The sequence below is a fragment of the Pelophylax lessonae genome, assembly GCF_965119305.1.
Source record: "Pelophylax lessonae genome assembly, chromosome: 1".
NCBI classification, from domain to species: domain Eukaryota; kingdom Metazoa; phylum Chordata; class Amphibia; order Anura; family Ranidae; genus Pelophylax; species Pelophylax lessonae.
In genome coordinates this window covers 138,652,467-138,678,220 of record NC_138768.1, presented here as the reverse complement: position 1 = coordinate 138,678,220, position 25,754 = coordinate 138,652,467, and the positions used below count along the sequence as shown (strand labels likewise).

General features: G+C 44.1%; 1 protein-coding gene across 1 annotated transcript in view; it reads left to right on the top strand.

Annotated features, from left to right (window-relative positions):
* PTCD2 (pentatricopeptide repeat domain 2) overlaps positions 1-25,754 on the top strand; it is a 56,185-nt gene that overhangs the window by 24,742 nt on the left and 5,689 nt on the right. Inside the window, exons 5-7 of the mRNA XM_082274360.1 lie at positions 23-101; positions 6,248-6,339; positions 23,390-23,503. Coding sequence (XP_082130486.1) covers positions 23-101; positions 6,248-6,339; positions 23,390-23,503 — 285 coding nt within the window. The remainder of the gene's footprint in view (positions 1-22; positions 102-6,247; positions 6,340-23,389; positions 23,504-25,754) is intronic.

The window sequence follows — 25,754 nt, the reverse complement described above, 5'->3', positions numbered from 1 at the left end:
GTTGGTTTTATTCCTTTTTCAGTCTTTCAGAGGGGCGTTCTCTGATTACACATCATACAATATACTGTTGGACATGCTGTACAAACATGGCCAGTATGAAAGTAAGTTGACCTGCTGTAATGTCTGTCATAGCATAGTCTTGGACAAAGCTGAAGGGCACATGGGCGTGTAGTATGTATGTATGTATGTATGTATGTATTATTATTTCTCTTCCCACAGCTCTCTACATCTGTCAATCTCTGGGTCACAATTAAATGAAAAAGATGAGGAAGGCAGTAGAACTACATTGCAGTCTGTAGGACATAATCACACGGACAACCAGAGAGCTGCCATACAATAAGATTACATGTAGCGATCAGTACATTCCAGTAAAGTGCATGAACCCATTTTTAGCTAAAGTCATGTATTTGCTGTTTATGTAAAGGAATCCTTTACTATGAGCTATGTGCATAGGCCACCTCCTTCTGGAAGTGAGGCGTGTTTGGCTGTCATGCTAACCCACTGCCTTAAAGTGACACTGTCTGTGGAAAGCCCCCAGCCCAGTGGTACTCATCTCTCCAGTGCCCCCATGCTGCTGCTTCCTCTACCTCAGCAAGTCTAAAATAACTTGTGCTTGTGGATATGGTGGAGCACGTGTCATCCTACGCCATTGGTACACCTAAACACAGTTACAAAACAGAGAGGGTGATGTTACAGCTCCCTCTTTGCTCCAACACCAGCCAAAATCTGGTATTTTGGGGGAACACTGGATGTAGTGGTGAGTATCAGTAGGTCATCAGGGAGGTCTTTTTCACAGATGGAGTAGGGAATGAAAAAAAATCCCTTTTAGGTTTCTTTTGGGGTTTTTTTTGTCATTTTTGTCCCATTGGAGTTATTTCCCTTCACTTTCTGTCCTGGGGACACAACATTAATTGGGAGGAAATCTCCTCTTAGTTGTCTATAAAACACGTGTCCCCGTTTTTAGTTTTTCATCTCCTGTTCTGGTGACAGCTCAAAATTTTGGAGCTGATTCTGTCATCCAGCAGTTGAGTCAACCCACCAGTGACAAAAGCAGCAATAAAAACCTGGAAGAGATCCGAAGCCCTCACCATTCTGACCAAAACTAAAATGGTTTCAGCTTTATGTACATTTTTAAGAAAACCGAAACCTCTCAGGATAGCCAATTTTGAATGGTTTTACAAACTTTTTTTTTTTTGTAGCATATGGTTGTAAATCCTTACACTGCTACAGCAAGGCACCTCTGCAAAGTTAACTAGCTCAGTTATATAAGCTCCCAACTCGGGACATACTGGGTGTATTCTTACATTGAGATCCTTCTAATGACAGCCATTCCTGTTGAAGGCTGACAACGTTAAGCTATATGCTTATCACCATTATTTTATGAATTATCAATTTTTTGATTGATTTTACTCAGAATATTGTTGGGATCATTTCCTTTATCATCGCCTTTTATATCACCTCTGTGCTTTTAGACATCTCTGGAGATTTTAAATAGTTGTGGTTGGAAGTTTTTAGATTTATGCTATCCTTGATTGTGTTATATTCACATTCAGAATATCTATTTTGGATTATCCCATTTTCATGCATTTTGTAGCTTTTTAGAATTATTCAATTTTGCTTCACGTTTGGATATAGTTAGTGGTTCATCTCATCAAAGAGTTGAGCGCTGATTTTTTGCTTTTTAGTTAAGCTGGTCATACATTCTACATTATTCTTGTACAATTTCTGTACATTCTCGTTTACCTTTGCATTCAACTGTGTAATCGTCCTGCTTGATTGGATACAAATTTAAAGTGTTTTTTATGTTTGTCTTTGTATTTCATGGTTTTTAATAAATCTAAAGCAAAATTGTACAATACGGTCATGTAACGTATGGCCACTTACAGCAGCTTTATCAGCCTGCTGTGCGAGCTTCTTCAGTTGGCCAATGGGCTCCTTATCTGACCTGATTAGAAAACCTTACTACGTGCATTGCAAGCTGACAATACTGACACTGGCTCAGCCTGTAAGAGAGAGCGCTGTACTGTCAGGATCTACAGGTAGCTTTGCAACAGATTAGCAAAAAAAAAAAAAAAAAAATGTAATAAAAGTAGAAAACTGTATACAGTATGCGTTTATTCACACTACCTCAGTTGATCTGCATACATCAATGCAGGCTGAGCACCAGGACACTTGTTTTCTATGTGCCTGCTTCCCCCCGTAATGCTGCATTGAGGTGGGTTGTGGTGCATGGAAATTAAAGAAATGTCATTTTGTGACATTTCAATAATTTAAAAACCCACTGGTCCTACACGGTGGACAGCAGCCCAGTGTGCAGGCCGGTGTGAAGCAACCCCAAGACATGATGCCAAACATACCAGAATAGGGTTTGTTTTTACATACATCCATTTAAATAGGCCTGACTGTGCGGACTAGCTGGAAAGTTTGATGGGGACTTTTTTTATTCTGCCTGTGTCTCCATTAGGGAGATTTGTGTTTTCACTTCCTGCAAGCTCAGAACACAAAACATTAGGGGAAATAGCAGCAGTTTAGAGCCTCTGCCAGAATGTGGTTTTGTTTCAATTGGAGAGCTGTTTCCTCACTTTCTGTTTTAGCCACAAATACAGGAAGTCAAGGGGAATCTCCCAAGTAGAGAGCAGGTTCTATCTTTTTACCCTTTCTTTTCAAAACCATAGAAACTATTTTGGAAGGAATTCAGTTTTCAGTGTGTACTACAGTTCCCATACACATTTTGCACTTTGTGAAGTGAAAGGTCATGGCTGTCCAGTATCTTTATTTTCATGAAGGAAATGAATCCGAGCTTGAAAAATCTGGCCTATATGTGTATCATGGTGCTGAGTACTGTGCTATATGGGTGTGTGTGTGTGTGTGTGTGTGTGTATATATAATATATTATACCTTCTCATTTGACAACACTGAAGAAATGACACTTTCCTACAATGTAAAGTAGTGAGTGTACAGCTTGTATAACAGTGTAAATTTGCTGTCCCCTCAAAGTAACTCAAAACACAGCCATTAACCACTTAAGAGCAAAAATTTTGTGAAAAATTGACATTTTCTACTTTGAGTGCTAAAAAATATCCAATATATTCAATGTTTGTCATATATTTAAGCCAAAATGTATTTAGCTACATGTCTTTGACAAAAAAATTCTCCAATGAGCGTATTTTTATCCACTTTAAGACCGGAAGATTTTACCCCCTTCCTGACCAGGCCATATTTTGCGATTCGGCACTGCGTTACTTTAACGGACAATTGCGTGGTCGTGCAACGCTGTACCCAAATGAAATTTACGTCCCTTTTTTTTCCTCACAAATAGAGCTTTCTTTTGGTGGTATTTGATCACCTGTGCGATTTTTAATTTTTGAAAAAAAGATTGACAATTTTGAAAAAAAAAAACAATATTTTTCACATTCTGATATATAACATTCCCAACAAAAAAATTTAAAAATCAAAAATTTTAACATTTTAGGCCAATTTGTTTTCTGCTACATATTTTTGGTAATAAAAAAAATCGCAATAAGCGTATTTTGATTGGTTTGCGCAAAAGTTATCGCATCTACTAACTACCGGAAAGATTTATCATTTTTATTGTTTTTTTTTTCTACTAGTAACGGTGGCAATCTGCGATTTTTTTTTTATTTTTTTTTTTTTTTTTTTTTTTTTTTTTGGGGGGGGGGACTCCAACATTGCAGCTGACAGATCAGACCCCTAACTGACATTTTTGATACTTTTGGGGGGACCAGTGACATTACTTCAATAATCAGTGCTAAAAAATATGCACTGTTACTGTAATAATGACACTGGCAGGGAAGGGGCTAACACTGTTGGTGATCAAGGGGTTTAATGTATGCCTCATGCTTACTGACGTGTGGGGGGAGGGGGTTCTGTGACACAGACAGAGATCGCAGGTTCAGCTATGCTGAATCCTGTGATCTCTCCCTGTGTGTCAAAGAGAAGATCCGTCTGCTTTCTTGACACAAGCGGGCGGATCTTCTCACATTTTCCCCGCCTCTCCTCCTCCGGCCTGAGAGCGAGACGTAGGTCTATGTCGCTGGACCCAGGGCTGCCACTGTGCCGCAGTAGCAGCACAGTGAGCGGTCCTAAAGTGGTTAATGTCTAAACCGCTGGCAACAAAAGTGAGTACACCCCTAAGTGGAAATGTCCAAATTGGGCCCAATTAACCTTTTTTTCCTCCCCGGTGTCATGTGACTCATTAGTGTTAGAAGGTCTCAGGTGTGAGTGGGAAGCGGGTGTGTTAAATTTGGCGTTTAACGCTCGCACTCGGTCATAATGGTCACTTGACGTTCAACATGGCACCTCACGGCAAAGGACTCTGAGGATCTGAAAAAAAGAATTATTGCTCTACATAAAGATGAGATGGCCTAGGCTATAAGAAGATTGTTATTTTGAGGTGACAGCAAATTTACACTGTTATACAAGCTGTACACTCACTACTTTACATTGTAGCAAAGTGTAATTTCTTTAGTGTTGTCACATGAAAAGATATACCTTATTTACCCTAAAAATGGAGGAAAAAGCAACAGTGCGTGTTATACGCCAATATGAAAAAAAAAAAGTCCAGGAAGCAGCGCCAGTAGGTAGAAGGGGGCGGGCGGGGCCGAGGAGAAGAAAGGACGTGCTGTCATCGGAAGTCCCGCCTCCTATGCCGTCTATCATAGGCGCTGGGACTTCCGATGACATAGCGTGCGTCCTTCCTTCTCCTCTGCCCCGCCCGCCCCCTTCTGCCTCTCGGCGCAGCTTCTTGGACTTTTTAAAAAGTGATCCAGATGGAATCAATGGCGCTGGCGAGGCTGCAACTACTGGCACTGCGCTGGCGAGGCTGCAACTACTGGCACTGCGCTGGCTAGGCTGCAATTACTGGCACTGCGCTGGCGAAGCTGCAACTATGGGCACTGCGCTGGCGAGGCTGCAATTATGTGTACTGCGCTGGCGAGGCTGCAATTATGTGTACTGCTCTGGCGAGGCTGTAATTATGGGCACTGCGCTGGCGAGGCTGCAATGATGGACACTGCGCTGGCGAGGCTGCAATGATGGACACTGCGCTGGCGAGGCTGCAATGATGGGCACTGCGCTGGTGAGGCTGCAATGATGGGCACTGCGCTGGTGAGGCTGCAATGATGGGCACTGCGCTGGTGAGGCTGCATGTATGGGCACTGCGCTGGCGAGGCTGCAATGATGGACACTGCGCTGGCGAGGCTGCAATGAATGATGGACACTACGCTGGCGAGGCTGCATTCGTGGGCACTGGTGAGACTGCATTTGATTAAAAAAAATGTTCTGAGTTCAAAGCTGTTTATTTTAAATTTCAGCTTTTTTCCTGAAATTTCTCTCCTAAAAATTTAGGTGCGTGTTATACGCCGATAAATACGGTAATAAAATATTTGCAAAAATGTAAGGGGTGAACGCAATCAATAGAAATTGACCTTTCACACAAGTTACAAACCTTACCAGTATTGTGAATGCACATAGCAAATATTTTATAAATAGAGCCTTTTGTATTCCCATATGTATTCATTGAGAGGGCAGTTACACAATTTAGGAGACTGCTATTTTGCCTGAAGCCATGGAAAAAAGCATATAAATCTGACTACAGTGTATTTTATAAAATTAAACAAAAGATATATTAATGAGATTTTGTTTAAAGTTAGCGCAGTTGTAGTGTTTCCCCGCACAGAATTTGGAGTTTACTGGATGATTTTGTTGTCTGGAGTTCTGCTTTAGCGTTTTAGCCAAGTGATGAATGGAGCAGAGGAGAAGAATACTACAGGGGAACACCAAGTCTGAACATTTTCTTTATTAAAACAGGTTTTGAACAGCAGTTTTCATGCCTATAGAAAGATTTGTAAAGTGGTTCAGAGTTGGATCCCCTGAGTATGTATGGTAATGTTACTATACCTCTGTATGATGACATGGCTATATTGATGCAGTTAGGAAGGTGGAGACCAGGCCCACACCTTTCCTGCTGGTAAATCTCAAAGAAATGGTCTGTCACAGGTTTGTTTCCCAATTCTGTTGGCTAAGTTTGCCAGTGTAATTTGGTAGCATCCCTAACCTTCATAATCTCACCCCCCCCCCCCCTTCATTCCTAATTGGGCAACTATTCTCTCATGTCTGTGGGTAACTTAGACCATTGGAGTCCCCTTACAGTACCTAAAATTTCAAATCTGTGGAGGAAGGATTCATTTAATGGAGAAAATATGTTGATCACTTCTACTTTTTACAGAAGCTTTGGAGGTACTGCTGAAGATGAAAATCCAGTGGTTGAGGTTAAGCAGAGAAACCTATCTTTTGGCATTTGCCATATGCTATAAATTGGTAAGTCAATATGCACTTCTTCAGTCATTGCATTTTATATTCTATACTCCTTGACCAATATCCTGTACAGAATCCCTATTACCATTGTGATTTGTGGACCTGCATAATCTGTATCCTGCTACTTGATTTCTGCAAATGATGTGACTGCAAACAGATTTTTTTTTTTTTTTTTTTTTTTTTTTTTTTTTAAGATTAGGCTTGGAGCATGACCTAAAAGACTAGATACCTTATTGTGATTGCCAGGACAAGGACCATTTTCATGGGGTGCAGTGAACAAAATTACTTGACAATTCATTATGTACAAGGTGGCCCTTGGTAGATTGGAGGAGACCAGTTGCTTGTGTTTTGGGAGAGGAATGTTGTCCCATTTTTGCCTGATATAGGATTCTAACTAATAAAATATATATCTGGACACGCGTATGTCAAGCAGGATATCTCTGCGCTTATTGGAGGAGTCAGCTGGTTAACTGCTAAAAAACAAACTGCTGCTACTTCACCAAATATCGTATAAATTGGAAAAACATGAATAGAAAGAATAGTAGCGCAAAAAGTCACTCTGATATGACTCATAAATTGCATAAAATACAACCATAAATAAAGGGTGTTTGTAAACACTCAAATAAGGGTAAAAAGTCCTTTAAAGTCCATAGACCGTCCAGGATAGAGTGATGTTGCTAATGGATCACCTTTTTCAACCACCACCAAGTGTCACACCGAGGGGTCAGTAGAAGTGGCAACTCACCAGATATAGTGGCTCAGGTGTTCTCACACAAGAGCACAGAAAGCGGGAATCAAAGATATTGATGATGGGTGTCAGCAAACAGCCTTGATATATCCTCGCTGTATATACTAGATCAGACCTCCTTTCCACAGACTCCACTCAGTATAATGGTCACATGTAAGGTAAAATGACTGGTTGCGGCTGCAGCAGGATGATGGCGAGAACCGCAGCCGGAGGAATAATATTCGACTGCGGGGCTTGCCTGAATCCGTAAAGGGCCCAGAGCTCAGAACCACGGTAGTGGGTATTTTGAATGGTGTGTTGGAGAGACCCCAAATGGAAAAAATGGAAATTGACAGAGTGCACTAGTTGTCTTTTTCTCCGGATTTTTTTCCTGTGAGATCTACAAGCAGCTAAGCCCGATCTGGGCGACGGGCTGGATATATAGATCCAGTGGTCACCCCAGCCGGCCAAGCTGGGAGGTCTCTTTCCTCTGGAGAATGTGGTGCCCTTGGCTGCCAAAAAATGTCAAATTTTGATTTGTCTGACCACAGAAGAGTTTTCCAATTTGCAGCAGACCGTTTTTAATGAGCTTTGGCCCAGAGAAGATGGTGGTGTTTCTCAAACATGTTCAGATATGGCTTCTTGTTTGCATGATAGAACTTTACCATGCATTTTTGGATGGCATGGCAAACTGTGTTCAGACAGTGATTTCTGGAATTATTTACTTTGCCAGCTTTATGTTACCCTGTCACAACTTTTTTATGACATGTTGCTGCCATCAGTGGCCTCTTTTAGCAGGATAATGCACCCTGCTACACTGCAAAAATGGTTCAAGAATGGTTTCAGGAACACAACGAATTCAAGGTGTAAACGTGGCTTCCAAATTCTGAAGAACTCAGTCCATTAAGCACCTGTGGGATACACTGGGAAAACAAGTTTGATCCATGGAGGCCCCACCTCTTATTAGAGGACTTGGGGATCTGATATATATATATATATATATATATATATATAGTGTGTGTGCATCTCAGAAAATTGAAATCTCATCAGAAAGTTAATTATATTTCAGTAATTCTATTCAAACAATTGAAGCTCCTATACTTAATTTAGATGTGTTACACGCAGAGTGATATATTTCAAGCATTTTTCCTTTTAATTTTGTTGATTATGGCTTACAGCTAGTGAAAACCCAAAGTTCGGGTTCTCTATCATTCATTGATGGACGCAGCCACTGATCTTCATATCAGTAGGGTTATACTGCCCCCTACAGGAGTAGGACACTAGGCAGAAAAAAGTTCTGGCTAAGCCTATGGGCAGTCCCAGGGGGTATACCCTCTCTTTCCTCGCTATAGGATGTCAGTTTTAATCTGCTTAGTCAGGCCTAAGGACCTAGATTCATGCTGGGATCTCTGGTCCTGGCAAATTTTTATATTTTTTTTCTAGTTGTCTTTTTCTCCGGATTTTTTTCCTGTGAGATCTACAAGCAGCTAAGCCCGATCTGGGCGACGGGCTGGATATATAGATCCAGTGGTCACCCCAGCCGGCCAGCGAGCAAACGCAGACCCCCAGCTCCGCGCTAGGTCAGCCGCAACATAATCCCACCGGACAGGGACTGGCCCCCCGAGTTAAACGTCTCACCAGGTCGCATACGACCAGGTCTAGGCCTGAGTTGCAGCGTTCCTATTGGCCGACAGCCCCCCCACTTCGGTGGAGAGGGGTTCTGTCAGGAGATGGCGCCCGCCTGTTCCTGGTATGGTTTGCAAATGTCCCCCCCCCCCCCCCTCTTCACCTTGCAGATTTTGGTGTGGACGTGGATCTATCCCTAGGACGGTCAGACCCTCACAACCCCGGGTTTCCCTCTGTCTTGTCACGCATCCCCCCACCTACCTGTTCCCCCCCACTTACTACTGAGGCTATGGGATGACTGTAACTACTCCCGGGGGGCTGGAACCAAGCTTCAGGCCCCAGCTGACTGGTTCCCCTGGTGCATCATGGACCCTGCAGAGCAAGTGTCCCCACCTGATCCCCTCAAGCAGGCCACAGGGCCCTCGGATCCCAGCTATCCATAGATGCATTTTCAGCGGTCCTGGAATCCTTTATGTCCCGGGTGGAGGTGGCCTTTAAAGGGCGAGGTGCCAAATAATGCCCTCCGTCTACCCCTGCCTCATCTGATATGTCCGATTCTGAATCTGATTCAGCCACCGATGACGTGGGTCTCCCTGCCGGGTATACTACCTCGCGCCCTGTCTCCTCTGATAGTGAGGATGACATCTCTACCTCCGCCACTGCGCAAGAAAAGGCGCTGGTGGATGTACTAATTGTATCTGTGCGTGAGACCCTTAAAAATGGAGGATGCAGCTGTGACTTAGGAGCAGGTTATGTTTGACACTCACAAGCCATCCAGAGTGGCAAAGGTTTTTCCCTTTCCCGCGCATTTTGACAATATGCTCAAAAACGAATGGGACCGCCCAAAGCGTTCCCCTGGGGTGCCTAAGCGGATTGCTAGACGCTACCCCTTTGAGGAGTTCCTTATAAGGAAATGGACTGTGCCACTCCGGTCTCAAGACTGAATAGCTACCCTGATCCCAGTGGAGGATTCCCTGTCCTTTTTAAGGATCTGGCAGATAGAAAGGCGGAGTCTGTGGCCCACAATATGTATTCCCTGTCAGGGTCTGCACTAAGACCGGTGTTTACGGTTGCCCTTGTCTTGCAAACCTTGACTGAATGGGCTAAGTTGCTACGCCATGACCTGGAGGGGAAACAACTTCCCCCCGCCTTTGCGGAGCTGTTGGAGCAGGGGCTGCAATTTGTTTGTGATGCCGCGCTGAATGCTGCTCCCATTTTGGGCCGACTGGCGGTTTCGTCAGTGGTCCTCTGGGATATACTTTGGCTAAAGTGTTGGTCTGCAGATCGGACCTTAAAGAAAGCATTGACTGATCTGCCTTTTCACGGAGATCGCCTGTTTGAGGCTACCCTGGATGACATTATCAAAGGTCTCACCTTTTGTAAACCACCTTCAATAAAAATGTATTTAAACAGAAAGGAAAGAAACTGAAACGGTTCTGAAGAACTTCTGCCACGAGTTGACAGCTGTCTTCCTAGACAAAGGCAGCACAGTGCTTGACTGAACAGGGTATATATTATGGCCACGGGATGTGAAGTAAAATTCAAATGTGAACATAACTTTACATCCCTTGTCTGATGGCTGCTTTGCAGAAATGGTCATAGAGTAGAGTGGCTGGTGAAGGATACTGGCTATTACACAAACCGGAAATGTAATAATGATGTACAGTCAGGTCCATAAATATTGGGACATCTACACAATTCTAATCTTTATGGCTCTATACACCAGCACAATGAATTTGAAATTAAACAAACAAGATGTGTTTTAACTGCAGACGTTCAGCTTTAATTTGAGGGTATTTACATCCAAATCAGGTGAATGATGTAGGAATTACAACAGTTTGTATATGTGCCTCCCACTTGTTAAGGGACCAAAAGTAATGGGACAGATAAACAATCATAAATCAAACTTTCACTTTTTAATACTTGGTTGCAAATCCTTTGCAGTCAATTACAGCCTGAAGTCTGGAACGCATAGACATCACCAGACGCTGGGTTTTATCCCTGGTGATGCTCTGCCAGGCCTCTACTGCAACTGTCTTCAGTTCCTGCTTGTTCTTGGGGTATTTTCCCTTCAGTTTTTGTCTTCAGTGAAGTGAAATGCATGCTCAATTGGATTCAGGTCAGGTGATTGACTTGGCCATTGCAACAACTCTTTGGTTGTTTTCGCAGTGTGCTTTGGGTCATTGTCCATCTGCACTGTGAAGCGCCGTTCAATGAGTTCTGAAGCATTTGGCTGAATATGAGAAGATAATATTGCCTGAAACACTTCAGAATTCATCCTGCTGCTTTTGTCAGCAGTCACATCAATAAATACAAGAGAACCAGTTCCATTGGCAGCCATACATGCCCACACCATGACACTTCCACCACCATGCTTCACTGATGAGGTGGTATGCTTTGGATCATGAGCAGTTCCTTTCCTTCTCCATGCTCTTCTCTTCCCATCACTCTGGTACAAGTTGATCTTGGTCTCATCTGACCATAGGATGTTGTTCCAGAACTGTGAAGGCTTTTTTAGATGTTTGGTAAACTCTAATCTAGCCTTCCTGTTTTTGAGGCTCACCAATGGTTTACATCTTGTGGTGAACCCTCTGTATTCACTCTGGTGAAGTCTTCTCTTGATTGTTGACTTCGACACACATACACCTACCTCCTGGAGAGTGTTCTTGATCTGGCCAACTGTTGTGAAGGGTGTTTTCTTCACCAGGGAAAGGGCTCTTCGGTCATCCACCACAGTTGTTTTACGTAGTCTTCCGGGTCTTATTGGTGTTGCTGAGCTCACTGGTGCGTTCTTTCTTTTTAAGGATGTTCCAAACAGTTGATTTGGCCGCACCCAATGTTTTTGCTATCTCTCTGATGGGTTTGTTTTGTTTTTTTTCAGCCTAATGATGGCTTGCTTCACTGATAGTGACAGCTCTTTGGAACTCATATTGAGAGTTGACAGCAACAGATTCCAAATGCAAATAGCACACTTGAAATTAAATCTGGACCTTTTATCTACTCCTTGTAAATGGGATAATGATGGAATAACACATACCTGGCCATGGAACAGCTGAGCAGCCAGTTGTCCCATTACTTTTGGTCCCTTAAAAAGTGGAAGGAACATATACAAACTGTTGTAATTCCTACACCTTTCACCTGATTTGGATGTAAATACCCTCAAATAAAAACTGAAAGTCTGCAGTTAAAGCACAAAATAAAAAGAGGGGGTATTTTGAGGGGATATAGATCCTCTCACGATGGTTGCAATCACTAGGCTCACAGATTTATGAGGTGCATAAATAAACTTTATTGGTGATTTCAAAAAAGATAGACAAATGAAAATAGATACATATACAAATACATATACAAATACATTTTCTAGACAAAAAATTCCCATTATTGGGAACACAAAATGAATTCCTACTGGAGATCCTGGACTTTGCACTGTGCAATAATTTCTTTCAATTTACAGGTCACTACTTCCAGCAAATAAGAGGAACAGCCATGGGAGCCCCATGGGCACCGTCCTATGCCTGCCTGCACCTGGGATTCTGGGAAGAGGAAGCTGTGGTCACCTCGTCTATGTACCACAGCCATGCACTCACGTGGCTGAGGTACATAGACGACGTGTTTATGGTATGGAAAGGCACACGACAAGAACTTGATAACTTCATGCTGGAACTCAACACAAACAACCTAAACATCCATCTAACCTATACCGCAGACAATTACCAAATTGCATTTCTGGACCTAAATATCTACCTAGAAAACGGTAAACTTAGAACAACCACTGACAGAAAAAGTACGGCAGCAAACACACTGCTCAGAGCAGACAGTGCACACCCAGAACCACTGAAGAAAGGTATTCCTGTAGGGCAATTCATAAGGTTGAAGAGAAACTGCTCCAACTACAATGACTACCTAATTGAAGCAAAGAAATTATACACAAGATTCAGAGAAAGAGGATATTCTCACAGAACCCTCCGACGAGCAAAACAAAAAGCAGGCCTAAAAACTAGGGACCAGCTCCTCAATACTTCAAAACCAAAAGACAATAAAAACACCATAGCTCCACCTCGTCTAATTACAAAATTCGGAAACTAATGGAAAGATATTAGAGAAGTACTAAATAGACACTGGTACCTCCTACAAATGACAGACAGGATCAAAAACATAGTAGGCCCGAAACCACTATTAGTGGCAAAAAGGTCTAAAAATCTTGGAGATCACCTGGTGCATTCCGAATACACCAGATCAAATTCACAGAGGAACTGTTTGACAGACTTGCCTAAACTAAAAGGCATGTACCCGTGTGGACACTGCCACATATGTGAATTCGTGGAAAAAAACAATACTTTCACAGACTCGTCAGGTACAAGAAACTACAATATAAATTCATTTATAAACTGCAGTACCTCACTCCTTCTATACCAAATCACATGCCCATGTAATAAAATTTATGTTGGTAAAACCAAAAGAACACTCCGTATAAGGATAGGAGAGCACCTGAAAAGTATAAGACTAAAGGAGAAAACTCCAATTGCACAGCACTTCCTCGAAAAACATGAAGGCAACCCCAAAGGACTCAAAGTTAAAGGTTTCTGGGTACTAGAAATTCCAGCACGACGCGGTGACTTCGACCAAGTCCTACTGCGCCATGAGAAAGCCTGGATCTTTAGACTCGATACTTTAACACCTAAAGGTCTGAACAACGAACTAAGTCTGAAGGTCTTCCTGGACCCCTAGATCAATCTTTTAGATCTCAGCTCCTCCACATTTCAGACTACACCTTTCCCATTGCTCTATAATATAAGATCCTTCAAATGATTATCCTGAGTAATATACAAAGTAAAATCTATAGAGTACTCAGAGACAATATCTAAAAATCCACTATCTATATAATATCTTCCATTTATTGCATACTAGATTAATGTACCACTATGTCGCCTTTACGGACGCCATCCGTTAAAATATCAAATAAAACTGACATAAGTTTTCTATTTTTATTACTTTCCATCCGTGAATCCATGCATACTTTGTCAGTTTCTTATTTGTTTTAATTGTTGTCCTATATGTACATCAATCTGGAATAAATGTAATAAACAGGGTATTCCCTGTTTCCTCCACAAAATGGCACTAGTTCGGTTAGATGGCGAAAATTAATTAACAAAACTACCCAATGGGAAAGAAACATAGACTATTTAAACCATCACTGAATAGCGCCCTCTACGTTCTGAAGAAGCGTGCGTAATCACGCGAAACGCGCCAACGGCAAACGGCAGACGCCAACACCAAGCCCATCCTCACACAGGAACCTCCGACTCCATGGAAGACCCGACACGCAGCAACGCCGGCACCTAGAGGTACGACACATGCGTGCAGCAACCCGGAAGGAACTTACACAGAAGAAGCTATCTCCCCCCTTCACCTTCCCCCGCCGGATCCCGCTACACGGCATTCAAGACAAAGCACTATATTGGTGGAACGGAGCCACGTTACATACAACGGACCGCAAATAGATGATCCGGATTGAAGGCTGTGCTAAGTAATACAGACCCGGATGTCCCTTGAAAGCCTTGAGGTAATGTAGCTCTGTGACACCGAGGCAGGTCGACCAGACAACAAGGGGTGAGTAAAGACAACGAGTATATACACTGATCAATCACTGACATAGAGAAACGATCGGGCATAGCCCAGAAGATCTCTGTCACCAATACACAAGGAGTTACTCCCCTTTATTAACTGTCCTGGTCCCGGGTGCCACGAGCCCCTCTTTACGGCTGACTAAGCACAGACCCAAGAATTAACCATCTGTGCATCGCACAAGAAAAGGGAGCAATTCCTTATTTATTCCACTCATCATCTGGTTCTAACACTATTTCTCCCTTCCCCCCCCCCTCCCCCCACACCAATACCTGCTGCACACTGTCATACCTCCGGACATAAGGATCAAGATCACTTTACAGCGATCGTTAATACTCACAATATGAGCTCCAACGCTTAAGCCAGTAAGTAAGTACTTAACAAAGTGTACACTTTTTTTCATTTCAATTAGGGGCATTTTTTATTCCCCATTATACATTGGCATATTGTGATATCAACTATTCCTAATATATGGGGCAGTAGGCAGGATTTCTTAACCTTATCTTAAAATATTAAATAAGACACCTTCAGACTTCAACTTTGGAATTAAAGAGGCCGCGGCCGTTTATTATTTCACAAATAAAGATCGATAAATCTTTTTAAACTTGAATAAAACAGCAGTATAGAAAAACAACCCGGTCCCAACGACCCAGGTTGCCATTAACAAATAAATATATCAAAACATCCAAACACAAATACAAAATAACGTCCCCCTTCGCTGTGACCGAAGGTGACCCTAAAATAACAAACTGACCGCGACAAACAAAAACAGGGGGGGGGGTGGGGGGGGGAACCGCTGGGCTGACTTCTTCCTTCTCCTGTTGACTGGCGACGTGACGATTCATCTGTGAGGAGGCCCGTTAAATAGGACCACTTGAACTCTTCTGACCAATCAGATTCAACTCTTCTAGGCGGGAAAAAACCCGGCTCAAACTGGTAAGGGACTTATTCTCCCTGGATACTGGGTAAACTAACTATCCCCTATAGCCAATCAGCTTTCTTCTCATCTGACAGGCTCTAATCTGCTTAAACACTAACTCAGCCTATTCCTTACTCTAAACTATCCTCACCTGCCACTTCCCCATAAATAAAAGAGGCCATTCGTCCCCTTTTCTTTTTATGGGGCAGTAGGCAGGATTTCTTAACCTTATCTTAAAATATTAAATAAGACACCTTCAGACTTCAACTTTGGAATTAAAGAGGCCGCGGCCGTTTATTATTTCACAAATAAAGATCGATAAATCTTTTTAAACTTGAATAAAACAGCAGTATAGAAAAACAACCCGGTCCCAACGACCCAGGTTGCCATTAACAAATAAATATATCAAAACATCCAACAGGCAGGCGGCTCACACCCGCCTGGCACACCCCCAACACGCGGCCTCTTCAATACTAGTACTCAGGTTGGCATTAAAAGTATCAAGGCCAATATCTGATAAGTGGGTGTCATCAAACCTGTACAGCCCACTAGTACCACCCTCCAACTCCCTATGCCTGAAAGATAAAATCCCGACGACCCGCAGCAGCTTTTCCAGAGCCCTGTTGACGCGCTTACGAATTTTTTCAAATGGTCTCAAGTAACAGTGCTTGAACCAGGCAAGTCTCGGGATGACCTCCGAAAAAACCACTGTCATAAAAGGAAACGACAACTTTAACAATTGTAGGTCATCCCGGATTGCAAAAATCAGATCCAAAGTCCTAGCTCTACCTACATCATTCCCCCCAAGGTGTACTACCAGTATATCCGGGGGGGGAAGAAACTGCAGAAGTCTAAAAATTTCGGGACGAAATTCCGACCACAGCATTCCTCTCTTGCTAAACCACTGAATCCTATAAAAATTGGGATCTAAGCCAAGGTTTTCACCGTATGAACGTCTTCTGGCTCGTGCACGAGCCCAGTGCACGAAAGAGTGTCCGATGATCCATATTGTTAGGCATCGTCCTGAAAATTTTAACAAACAGTGTCAGGGCGGATATAAGATTGAAAAACATCCGACTTCCATCTACCCAACTTTTTAACAAATTGATCATCAAGACCCAATCTCGCAGCTTCAGTAGCGGCACCGATACGAAAGGAATGGGAAGTCAACCTTTCCTTATCCAGCCCCAACTGAACGAGACACTTCTTAAAAACAGCATTAAATTGATAGCCAGTTAATGGCCTACCATCCTGATGATTGAACAAGAATACGGAACCGTCCGCTCTAATAGCCAAAAATTTTTGCAGTAAACGCACCGGACATATTGACGAGTTTCGGAACCTGTGCAATTCGACACGCTTCCCAACACCCAACTGATCCGTCTTAGAGAAACGTATCAAAATGCTACAGGCCATGTCAGATAAAATTGCGTCCGAGACAAAAAGACCGGAGCTAAACGTCCTATTAGTCGGCACTAGCTCAGAAATTCTTAGTGCCGCAAAAAACATTAACGAAAAAGCCGCCTGAAAAAGGACCGACTCATAATAAGAAAAGCAAACGGACGACGTAATTGAACACAAATTCACCAAAAGTGAGACAGTGACAGGCTTCCTGGAATCGGGCAAAAAAGTCGCCTTTCGATATCCCTTCATGGCTTGACGCACCGTAAAAAATGAAACACATGAAGGGAAATTCCGTAACTTAACAAAAAACGATACTCCGGCCAAAATTTTGTTCACGTGAGACCACGCATACCCTCTATGGAACAATAAATTTAGAAATGACAGCACCAAATGTTCCGAAAAACTATCCGGGGATACACCCGATGACTGAAGATGCGACACCCATAGAGACCATGCAGATTGGTATCCTGCCATGGTCGACGGAGCCAAAGAGCGCAATACATTCCTTGCCACCAAATCTAAACTATGTACCACAGGTGGCTCGGGTAATGACAGCTCAGCTCGTCCGCTTCCGGAAACAGCGTAAAAAAGCGTTCCATCTGTAAGCGAGACAAAGCATCCGCCAAACCATTATCTCTGCCCGGGACGAAAGTCGCCTTAATCCAAATATTAAAGGACAAACATTTAGACACAAGATAACGCAATAACGCAATAACAGGAGGGGATTTTGAAGATAAACAATTGATAGCAAACATCACCCCCCTGTTATCCGTCCTAACCATCAATCTCCTGTTCCGAAAGTGATGGCCCCAGACTTCCAGGGCCACCACAATTGGAAAGAGCTCCAGAAGAACACTGTTACGTGTGAAACCCAACTGAACCCATCGCGGACACCAGCGGTCGGCGCACCAGTGTGTGCGCCAAATGGCGGCGAAGCCAACCGAACCCGCTGAATCCGTAAAAAGGCAAAAATCCTTGTCCAGGATGAATTCCTCCTGCCAAACACTTTTGCCATTGAAATCCGACAAAAACTGGAACCACACTAACATATCTTCCCTGACCTCCTGAGTTAACCTCACATGAGAATTGGGCGACTTGAGACCCGCAATCGTCGCATACAGCTTCCTGGAAAATAGCTTACCCAGGGGAATGACCCTGGAAGCAAATGCCAGCAAACCAAGCAAGGACTGCATCTCCTTAAGACGAACCTTACGTCTCCGGATCAGAGACAATAGACAATGTTTGAGTTTGGACACTTTCTCTCGCGGGAGCCTAAACTCCATTACCTCTGAGTCGATAGTGATACCTAAAAATTGAATGCAGGTAGACGGCAACGCCGTTTTCTCATGAGCCAACGGGATCCCAAAAAGCTCGCACAACTGTACAAAACCATCCAGTAAGCGCAAGCAGTCCGTAGATCCCGCCCGCCCCAAGAACAAAAAATCGTCCAAATAGTGAACGATGTCGGTCGAATCACAAAATGTTGAAACGACCCATTCCAAAAAGGTTGCGAAACATTCGAAATAAAAACATGACAATGAACATCCCATAGGGAGACATCTGTCAAAATAAAAATTGCCCGAAAAGAAAAACCCCAGGGAATTAAATGCGTCCGGGTGTACCGGCAGCAGACGAAAAGCCGATTTAATGTCAGCCTTGGCCATCAAAACCCCCCTCCCTAGGCCCCTTAATTTCACTAGGGCATCGTCAAATGAGGAATACTGGACCGTAGCTAAATCCTCGCTTATCTCATCATTTAAAGAATCCCCGAAAGGAAACGACAAATGATGAATAAGCCTGTAAGTATTAGGCTCCTTCTTTTGGACAATGCCCAAAGGGGAGATCCTAAAATTCCTAAAGGGGGGGACCGAGAAAGGGCCAGCGAATCTACCCAATTCAATTTCCTTACTCACCTTTTCCTCCACGACTGATTCCAAACCCTCAACAGACCTAAGATTGTCCACCAACCTACAACCCTGACCGGAAAACTTGGGCAGGGGAAAACCATCTGTAAAACCCTCAGTGAGGAGGTTGGCTTTCGCCCTGTCGGGGTAACGCTGAAGCCACGGGAGCATGGCGGTGAGGCTCACTGGGGTTACCGCCTTTGTGCAGCACACCCGTGGCCTGACCCCCTTGCCTCTTAAAGCACTTTGCGATGGGGTGGGCCCCAGAGCAAAAAGCGCATTCGTGCCTGTACTTGCATGAACCCGGCCACTTGCAGACGGATTCATTGAAGTTAAAGCACACTCCTTTTCTAAACTGCAAACCCGAGGAGGAGGCTTGGGGCTGCTGGCTCGGAAAGGGCTGCCTGGGAAAAATTGACCTTTGTGGGAGAAAAAGGTCCAGCCAAAGGCTGACATCCTTTACTCCCCACTTCATAGCGGGCTGCACCGCCAGCTTTTGGCGAAACGCCACGTCGTACTGAAACCAGGAGGTTCCGCCGAAATTTTTGTACGCTTCCAGTATAATATCGGCATGCTGAAACAACCCGACGCTTTTAGCAGGGAAACGTTCGCACATAACCGACGAAAAAATAAAAAAGCCCTGCAACCAGTTGTTGAAAGACTTGGAAATAGGGCGCCTCCTCTCATCATCGTCCTTCTTATCTGCCCTAGCAACAAAATCTTTAGCGGAAGGTAATAGTGACAACATATCCATAAAATGTCCCTGCCAGATCCTCTCCTTAACGGACTCAGATAAGTGGAAACCTAACGGGGACACCTCACAGGTGAGAGTTTCCCTAAGGGAAGTCTCCGGCAGATTCTGCGCTTTAGCTAGGAGGTAAGAAGCTGACATATCGGAATGTAAACTCTGGGGCCTATGAGGTTCAACCTCCAAATTGCCCATTGGGGGAATCCATACATCCCTAGGTGAAGGAGCAGGCTGGGGAGCCACCATGTCGCCCGATATAGTAGTAGTGGGGGCAGACATGGCAGCTGGGGATGGCAGCACAGTAGCAGGGGTACTCGACCCAGCACCTGTGCTGGTTTCTAATAAGGACTTAAAGTCCTTCAGGAAAGCCTGTAATAATCCTGACATGGCAGGCAGGGGTGCGCTGTCCTGAGCAACAGCGCCCCTGGTGGTGTGTTCCGGTTCCGTGTGTAATGTTCGGGGGGGCCTAGTGACCAGGGAGGGTGCTACCACATTCTCCACGAAGATCTCCTCACCTGATCTTGCCGGCGCGATCCCCTCCGAGCTCCTCGTCCCGCCGACCGATCTTGCCACCGCCGACTGGGCCCTCGCTCCGTCACCCGGAGCAGGTCTTCCCGCTTGGCCGCTCCTCGGCGATGCTCCGCTGCCCCTCCCGGCTCTTCGGACCTCCACCGGAGGGGAGAAACGATGGCGCGGATTGCGCCGCCTCTTCACCGGCCCGATCCCCTGGCCGGCTCTTCCGGGTGTGACGCGCCTGCTCACACCGCTTCCCGTGACGTCTTCTCCGCCCGTCGTCGCCGAGGATGACGCTCTTCCGTCCGGGACCGTTACGTCAGCCGATCCCCGTCCGACTTCACTTCCGGCGGCCGCTCTCGATGCCGGTCCCGCTCCATCTTCTCCTGCCGCTCTACCGGAGTCCGCGACGAGCGGCAGCTCGAGACACCGCCGGACCCAATCTTCGCCTCCAGCCTCACCCGCCCGCTCGATCAGTCTTCTCATGAGGCTCATCGCTCCTGAGGTAAGTTGAAACGCCTGTCTTCTCTTCTTCTGTCTTCAGCCAGGACCGCTCCGGAAGCTTCCGTTCTTCCACCCGATGACGCTGGGCTGGTACCGCAACAAAAGGGAAAGCCGCTGTCACCCGACGATGACCCTCCTAGACCGCCGCTGCACCGACCGCTCCTTCCGTCTGGGAACCGCTGGGCTGACTTCTTCCTTCTCCTGTTGACTGGCGACGTGACGATTCATCTGTGAGGAGGCCCGTTAAATAGGACCACTTGAACTCTTCTGACCAATCAGATTCAACTCTTCTAGGCGGGAAAAAACCCGGCTCAAACTGGTAAGGGACTTATTCTCCCTGGATACTGGGTAAACTAACTATCCCCTATAGCCAATCAGCTTTCTTCTCATCTGACAGGCTCTAATCTGCTTAAACACTAACTCAGCCTATTCCTTACTCTAAACTATCCTCACCTGCCACTTCCCCATAAATAAAAGAGGCCATTCGTCCCCTTTTCTTTTTATTCCCATGAGAGTCGGGAGAAGCCCTATGCAATTGCCACTTGCACATACTGTATGAACTGTTATTATACACCTTCATGCATGTTCTGAATGTTCTGATTATACTTATCCTTCATTCATAAGTGTGAGCTTCATAGGTAGCTCTTGGTTCAGTTGATCAGACCATAGTAGAAGTGACATACTATCCCACTGGATAGATCTCTTCTAGCATCACCTACTATGAGGGTGGACAAGGTTTGGTTGGGATATTGCTGACCTCAGCTACCCTACCATCATTAGTCCAGAGAGTTATGTTTTTAAATAGATGATTCAATTGAGTCATCATTGCTACATGTGTTTGTATATGTATCTATTTTCATTTGTCTATCTTTTTTGAAATCACCAATAAAGTTTATTTATGCACCTCATAAATCTGTGAGCCTAGTGATTGCAACCATCGTGAGAGGATCTATATCCCCTCAAAATACCCCCTCTTTTTATTTAGTGATTCTACGGTTGCCTGTGGTTCCTGGTACACACTTACCAACCTAATTGAGATATTATATACAGGTAGATTTTTCTACACACTGAGATCACACCTCTTCCCTGGTATTTTATTTATGTCTGCAGTTAAAGCACACCTTGTTTGTTTCATTTCAAATCTATTATAGAGCCAAAAAGATTAGAATTGTGTCGATGTTCCAATATTTATGGACATGACTGATTTGTGTTCAGCTTTAGAAGTTGTCAGTTAGCCGTTAGCAATGCTGTATCCTCCTAGCAGCCGTGCTTGCTAAATTATGTCCGTGTCTACTTAGGGCTCATCTTCCTCTTTGAATACCAGTAAACTCAATACCAGATTCATAAACTTTTGTTAAATAGGGTTGTTAGTGATTTTAATAGTTACTTGTTTTAAAACAATTTTCTGCTTTTTATGAGACCAAAATTATTGTTGAAAATTACCTGGGCAACCCTTTGTGGAGAACATCTCGAGGATCAAATGGCAGCTTAAACGGCTTGTCCAGTAGGTGTCAGCAAGTGTCTGCTGAATGTGGTTAATTGGCGGTTAATTGTGGTTAGTTTAACACCAGTACCTATTCATAGACTTTTTCGACTGTTTCCTAGCAAGTGTCTTATGAGCCTCTTTACTGTAGGACTTTATCTTGCATTTCTTTCTTCCTGTTCCCTTTTTTTTTTTTTTTTTTTTTTTTTTTTTTTTTTTTTTTTTTGGGGGGGGGGGGGGGTCGGGAGGCAGGTGCCATTGAGTGATTCAGTGGAGGTGCACACATGCTAGAGAATACTCATGCATGCATGTGCTAACACATCTCTCTTCTCTTCTCTCTGCTAAGACTAGTAGTTTTTCAGCTTAACAGTATTTAAAGGATGGTCAGGAAAATATAAAAATTAGAAGCAGCTCTGAACCAAGTTAGATGCAGTAGGCATCGAAACATGCAACGGTAATACAAAAAGCAGGCACCATTACCATCAGTATAAATTCAAAGTGCTTTGTAAAGGAATTTTTTTTTTTTTTTTTTTTAAATCACAAACATAATACCTGCTTTGTCTAATGCTTTTTTTTTTAGATCCCACGCCGACTCTCTGTGCCCCTCCCCCTGGCCGAGTTCCCCTATAGCAAGCCGCTTTCTATGGGAACACTCGCGCGTGCTCACTAGGAGCCCCAATCTTTGTGTCCATAAGACGCAGAGAGCACGGCTCAGCCCTGCTCCCACCTTACTGGCTGTGATTGATAGCAGCGGGACCCAATGGCACCTGCTGCTGCATCTCAGCCAACGTGCGAAAGAGCCGAGAGAATTCCTACTCATGCACATCGCTGGATTAAGATCCGGCTCGGGTAAGTATTAGGGGGGCTGAGGGGAGAACTGCACACTGAAGGTTTTTTTACCTTCGTGCATAGTACTGACAGTGCTGATAGCCACCCCTCCTGCAACATTTTTCATCCCACTGTAGTGCAAAAAGACACACCTACATGAGTGGCCACTCTGCTCTGCTCTGATTTCAGGAGCAGTGCAGCATTGTTACCACAGGAGGCTACATAAGATGAACCTCCCTGGCAGAACCAACAGGTACCTTCTGGACTTTCATAAAGATTAGCGCAGAAAGATTTTGCAAAAGTCTCTCTCATGCATTCTAAAAGTGGTGTAGAATGTGCCAAATTCATATACGTGTCTAGAAGACTTTTAGAATGCAAGCGAGACACTTTCGCAAAATCTATCTGTGCCAATATCTCTCTCAGCAAGCCAAATGAGAGTTGGTCTTAATTGCCTCCACTTTCTTTAAGCTACAGAATGTCTGTATTTTATTTGGAATTTGGCACATTAACAAGAGGGAATAACGTCGGAAAAATTGCACAGCAGCTTATTTGAATTCCTCCCTGTAAGTGCAAATGCACTTATAAATGAGCACTGCAGCGTGTCTTCCTTCCTTTTTTTTTTTTTTTTTTTTTTTTTGAGTTCATGGTTTTACTTTTAACATGCATGTTATGGCATGTAAAACAGCTTTTTTTTCCCACTAAATTTATCTTTGCAGTATTGACAGTTTTGGTTATCTGAAATTTCCTATAATTTATTTGTTTTTCTTTACAGAACAACCCACGATCCTTGGAGACATGTACCACTCTTTTTGAGGAAGCTGCCATGAATGGAATTACACACTCAAGACTCGCTTTGTGTTTTGTAGTTGCACTTGCTTTAAAACAGGTTTGTAAATATGCATTTTCGTTCTGTGTGGGCAATAAGTCAGGAAAAGGGATACATACTGACATTGGTTCTAACCATTTCTTACTCTATACATCTGCTTTTGCCAACTTTCTACTTTAAATCATGGATGTAATCCTTTTTAGATGTTTCTTATTCGTACATCACAAGATACAGTGGACTCTGATGTTTATAAACACTTTGGTTATGCTGCTGCCTTCAGTTGAATGGACTTTCATCAAAATAGACAGGAATGCCTCAGTTAAGCCGTAGTTTTTAGCTAGTGTCCTTAGTTGATGTCTCGCTGAGGATCTCTCTCAGGATCCGTTGCTTGGGTGGTGGGTTGTCTCCAGATCGTCACTGTGGCCAGCATGCCAAGGGGGGACTGTACTTCGACACCGCATGCAAAAGTGGGCAGGCCTGAAATGTTGGTCGGTGATTGACCCTGTAGATAGGGATCTCCAATACCTCACTGGCAGGGTGCTTTAGAGTTGCAGGACAGCTGTCCCACTTGAGGCAAGTTGAGTCCCTGAAGGCTTTGCAGAGCATACTAGCTGTGGTGGGTGAAGACTGGGCCAGCCCTATGAACTGGTGAGTACATCTGAATAGTGTGGAGCAGGGTGGCAGTTCCACTCCCATAAGAGTGCTTTCCTGTTTTTATTGCAACGTTTTTAGGAAAATTTTCTCCTAGGGCAGTGGAAAAGGGCAAAGGAGTGCTGTGGGGCACATGCACAATGTCATCATCACGTGCATCTGTGCATGTGGGGATGCAATTTAAGCAGTACATGTGCTTTGCAGCATAAATGTCTGTCTCTGAGCCCAAGTTGACTTCCTGAATTTATTGAAAAGTCCCTTAATTTGAGCCTGCATAAAGGTGCTGGAGAAAATGGTAACCTCCTTCGATGTGGAAGGTGATTTCCTATGCCCATTATTACTCCAGAGCACTGAAGTTCAACTTCCTGTCAGTATGGGACAAACATCTGGACTCCTTGAATCTGCCAGCGTGTCTCACTTCCAAGACTAGCTTGGCTCTGGAATAGGGGAAATCCACGCAGATGCTGGATACCAAGAAAATCCTTCCTCCCGAAGAAATGGTAGGTCTTAACGATGGATGCCAGCCTGTTGGGCTGGGGAGGTGTTCTAGAGAACCTCTTGGTTTAGGGAACATAGTTGTAGAGGACCAGAAGTTGATGATCAACATCCTGGTACTTCAGGTGACTCGACTGGCTCTCTGGTCTGTCAAGCTTTGAGGTTTTCCCATAAGGGTGCAGTCTGACAGTGCCACGACTGTGGCATAAATCAGCCACCAAAAAGGGGCAAGAAGTCGCGCTGCTCAGGAAGAAACAGACCTGATATTGTCTAGAGCAGAACTACACTTTCTGACCCATTCTGCCATGCATATTCCAGGTGTTGAAAATTTGGCAGGTGGACTTTCTCATTCATCAGCAGTTGAAGTCGGGAGAATGAGACTTTCACTCGAGTTCTTTGCAGAGACTTCTCTGCGGTGGGGGACTCCAGATGTGGATCCATTGGCATTGAGATTCAACAACAAACTGGACAGGTTTGTGTCCCAAACCAGAGATCCTCAAGCATTTGTAGTACATGCCCTAGGGACTATATGGGATCCGTTTTGCCTGATCTATGACTTCCACTGCAGCTTCTTCCTTGGCTGTTGTACAAGGTAAGGTGGAGAGCATTCCAGGGTTTGACCAGTGTTCTTTTACCTGAAGGTAGCAGCATAACCCAAACGGTCATGAATACCCTAGTCCTCGAAGTCCTGCGATGTACTGCGAGACAAGGAGAACTGGTAAACCAAACATCCAGATTTTCAATTTACTATAAATCAAATGGAATATAAATGACTGTGGTTGCAATGCTCTGCAAGCTCAAGGAAAAAAATTAAGTGCACTTCTTTTTTTTTTTTTTTTAAACCTGCAGAAATATTTTTATTTTATTTTTTTTTTTTAAAGGTATACTTGGCCTTGAAAGGTCCAAGCGCTCCCGTTTCCTTTCAAATTCCCCTGCTGCCCCCTTCCTCTCACACAATAGGGTATTTTTTTTATTTTTAAGTTAATGGAAATCATCCTCACATTTCTCCCAAGAGGCTGTGGAGTACTAAATGGTGCATGCGATGTGCTGCATAATTGGGGCAGCCTTCTCTTCTTGTTTTGGCAGCCTGCCTCCTGATGGTGCATGCACGTCATCACAGGGTCAGCTGCAAGATCCCGAAAGATAAAGCCAGCCCCCTGATGAC